This window comes from Nanorana parkeri, unplaced genomic scaffold (assembly GCF_000935625.1).
Source record: "Nanorana parkeri isolate BGI_ZX_2015 unplaced genomic scaffold, ASM93562v1 scaffold1029, whole genome shotgun sequence".
Classification (NCBI taxonomy): Eukaryota; Metazoa; Chordata; class Amphibia; order Anura; family Dicroglossidae; genus Nanorana; species Nanorana parkeri.
Genome location: NW_017307297.1, coordinates 91,181 through 95,103, shown reverse-complemented (window position 1 = coordinate 95,103; position 3,923 = coordinate 91,181). Strand labels below are relative to the sequence as shown.

The window sequence follows — 3,923 nt, the reverse complement described above, 5'->3', positions numbered from 1 at the left end:
ATAAACTGTATTTTATCCAACAATTTTCACTTACACAAAATATTTTAAAATATGACTTTGCAGACAGACATTGATTAAGCACAGTGTTTACACTTTAAAATGGTTTAAACCCAACCAAGGTTTTTCCCAAATGATGCTTGGTGCTGGCTCACCATTAATAGACCTGTTGGCAATCTCCTTGGCATCATCATGGTGTAGGTCTAAGCTTCAACAGTTCTACACAGTGGCAGTGCAAATCTCTGCTTTGTAAGCAGTTTGTTTGTTATAACTACCTGGAAGCCCAAGGGCAGTGTTTCCTGTCATTTACACAGCACTCAGAATTTTTATAGTATTACTTAACTGAAGTTGTGTCACTTTCTTGGCTCGGAGTCATGATTTGTTGCGGTAATTAAGAAAGACTAGCATGACTCATATTGTTATGAGACATGGATGGCCTATATAAAGACAAGCCGTGCTGTCTGGGATCAGCACAGAACCTTAGATTGAGGAAACATCCCATTCAGCACAATGACAAGTCTTCTTCTCCTCCTCCTGGCTTGTGCAGCTTTGGCTGCTGCCTTCCCTGCTGCGCCGCAAGATGACCTAGAAAGCAGATATGCAGAGTTGGCACAGGTAATATTTCCTTCTTAGAATGCTGATCTAGTAGACACGCTAGGGATATAGTAACTGAAATAACTCTGAATAACTCTGAATTGGCTACTGTTTTCCTTGCATTTGCTTTCTTAGTTTTTTTGATAGAATAGAAAAGGGTTACAACCTTTGTTAAAGCTCATCTCATCGAAAACAACAAACACCCTTGTAGTGGGGCTACCCCCCTCTCTGCAAGGTTTAAGTGCTTGTTTTGCCTAGGGGACACTATTACATCTGATTTACGTCCCTAATACTCTGTCCCACCAGTTACCTCCAGGCTGTTAGGTCCCTGTAACCTCTTCTCCTCTTCGCTCCGGTGGTCTTTGGACCGCTGATGTCATCAAGTCTTATGCAGGTCCATTGACCCACAATTGGTGTGAGGGCACCGAAGGACACTCCACAGTCGGAGTGGAGAGGGAAGAAGAGGGGAACACTGACTGCTGCAGAAGCTGGAATCAGGTTAGTAAAAGAGCTTTATCTGAGTCCTCTAGAAAAAATGAGCACTTAACCCTTGCAGTGCAGGGGTAGCTCCACTGTAAGGGTAAGTTGTTTCTTTCCCCGGAGATGGGTTTTTATTGATGTCTATGTCCCCATTGGGTAGACTAACCCTCACACTGACTATTGGCAGCTGGATTTCACAGCTGTCACCAGAGCAGGAGGTGAGAGTAAATCTTCCAATGGGGACACCTTTTCCTGTGACAACTGTCCAGTAGAGGAATTCCCCTCTGTTAGACTAAGAAAAAATATGTTGGTTATATAGACACTAGTGACAAAAATGCAAGGGGTTTGTACAATATTTAATATTTATAATGTTTTTTGAAGGAAAAAAGGGAAAGGTAAAAGGAACAAAGACAATAGGACATCACAGAAAATGTTTGTCCCCAATGCAAAAATGTATTCCACTGAGCCAGTCATGCAGAGATATCAGGAAACATTTGGAGCAGCATATTTTATTTATAATGATAGAGAATCAGGATGCGTGGGTGTTTTGTATGGTAAAAAACATTTCAGAAGTTATATAATTTTTCACATGGTTAATCACTATCTAATTATATGAGTGAGCAACTATAAAATGCCTACAGCAAACCTAAAGCTGAACTCAAGGCTGATATGAAAGACACAAATTAATGCAGCAATGTATTCATTCAAATATTATTAAATGCATTTTCTTGAAATGCAAGCAGTGTAAGTAGTACTGAATATGACCTGGTATCAGCTTCCTGCAGTCCCTATACAGCAGAGCTCAGATTAGAAGAGGGAGAAGCAGCCCAAAGAGCCAGTGAGTTCATGTGCTGGAAAGGAGCATCCTGATTGGAGGAGTAAGCATAATGACAGAGAGTTGAGATTGTCAGTGCGCTGCTTTTCCATCACTGTCTCAGCCTAATAAGCAGAGAAAGAAAATGAGGTCTCCAGCCTTGTAAACTCAGAACTGGGCACAAGTACAAATCCTTCAGGGAGTAACAGCTCCATTTCATCTATGTGTTTAACTGTTTGCCTGGAGCTCAGCTTTAACAATATATACCATATAACGTTTAACAATACAGTATATTAGAACACGTGAAGTTTGAATCTACAGTACATTCACAAAATACTCATGCGAAACAGTAAAATCCATTTATTATACAGTATATACACAATACATTCAGATTATTGATCATATCAAATATTGATAGGAAATAATGCACAGCAAACAAACAACAATAAATAAAGCTTCCACAGAATCACACATGACATCAGGATTCCACACATCATCACCCTTCTTGTCTGTATTGTTTTATTACGAATATAGAAGATAAATCAATGCTGCCTTTAGTTACTTCAATGTCCTCTATTTATAATAATATTTTTATTTCAATACAATAGAGCCATTTATGTATTTATTTATGTATTTAAATTTTCAGAAATATCTGGAAAAGTATTATGACATGAAAACCACTGGTGGCAAAGTTGGCAGGAAAAAGGTCAATAATCCCTTCACTGAAAAGCTCCAAGAAATGCAGAAGTTTTTCGGCCTGAATGTAACTGGAAAACTGGATGATAAGACTGTGGAGATGATGCAGAAACCCCGCTGTGGAGTCCATGACATCGGCCAGTACACAGCAGTCCCCAAAAGCATTGCCTGGCAAAAGACAGACCTGACCTACAAGTAAATATCTCACTCTATCATTGATTTATGTAACACATTTTGTTGGTAACTAATCATAACAGCATAAGACTATCAGACAAAATTCAGTTCAGTAAACTACTACTACTGTCATTTGCACATCATTATTACCTTTGGTGCCACCTTTACATACAGTAGAGTAACAGATAATTGCTGTGCAAACTTGCAACATTATTAAACTATTGCCAAACTGCAATGTGTAAAAACAATAGTGATTGGCTTAGAAAATTCATCCCTGACAATCAATGCCTCCTCTGAGTAAACATGGCCACAAGGCAATAGGAGGACCTACAGACAAACCGTCGTTCTCCAACCCAACTGACTGAAATGGCTGGATCAGTTAAACATTCTGTAATGTCTGCAGGCACCCTAACTCGTCATCACAGTGACTGTGTCACCACAAAGATTTCCTTCATTGATGGTATCTTTGGTTCCCTTTATCAGTACCTCTAGAGGTTATTAGATCTATCTATCTTTCATACCATGGCTAATGGGATAATTTTTAAAATTTACAATAAAAAATATTATACAATTTTAAATATATTTTAAATATAATAAAAATGCACAGCGTATGTATACGTATATCATAAGGCAAGAATAAATTAACTTTGAATCTTCTTTCTTTTGAAGGATTGTGAATTTCACCCCAGACATGCCTCAGGCTGATGTGGAGTATTCCCTAGCTAGAGCTTTCAAAGTGTGGAGTGACGTCACCCCACTGACCTTCACCAGAGTTTATGATGGAGAATGTGACATTGAGATCAAGTTTGTAGTTGGAGGTAACAGCGTTACCCTTTCTCAATTAATGAATGTACTGTATGTAACCATTTTAAAGGTAAATGTCTGATGCTGATTAGTGTCCCCTTACTTTTGTAGATCACTATGATAACTCTCCATTTGATGGACCTAATGGGGTGTTAGCCCATGCATTTCAGCCAGGTAGTGGCATTGGGGGAGATGCTCACTTTGATGATGATGAACAATTCACAAAAAACAGCCAACGTAAGTCTTTAGCACTGTTAAAGTGTCACCAGCAATAATTTTGAGGGCCAAATCAATGATAATTATGAGGGCTAAACCAATGATAATATGTATATTATATTATACATTTGTAATATACATTGTTATA

General features: G+C 38.5%; 1 protein-coding gene across 1 annotated transcript in view; it reads left to right on the top strand.

Annotated features, from left to right (window-relative positions):
- The first annotated feature begins 482 nt into the window (after positions 1-482).
- LOC108795960 (matrix metalloproteinase-18-like) overlaps positions 483-3,923 on the top strand; it is a 10,705-nt gene continuing 7,264 nt past the window's right edge. Inside the window, exons 1-4 of the mRNA XM_018567323.1 lie at positions 483-612; positions 2,532-2,776; positions 3,425-3,573; positions 3,671-3,796. Coding sequence (XP_018422825.1) covers positions 508-612; positions 2,532-2,776; positions 3,425-3,573; positions 3,671-3,796 — 625 coding nt within the window. The 5' untranslated portion in view covers positions 483-507. The remainder of the gene's footprint in view (positions 613-2,531; positions 2,777-3,424; positions 3,574-3,670; positions 3,797-3,923) is intronic.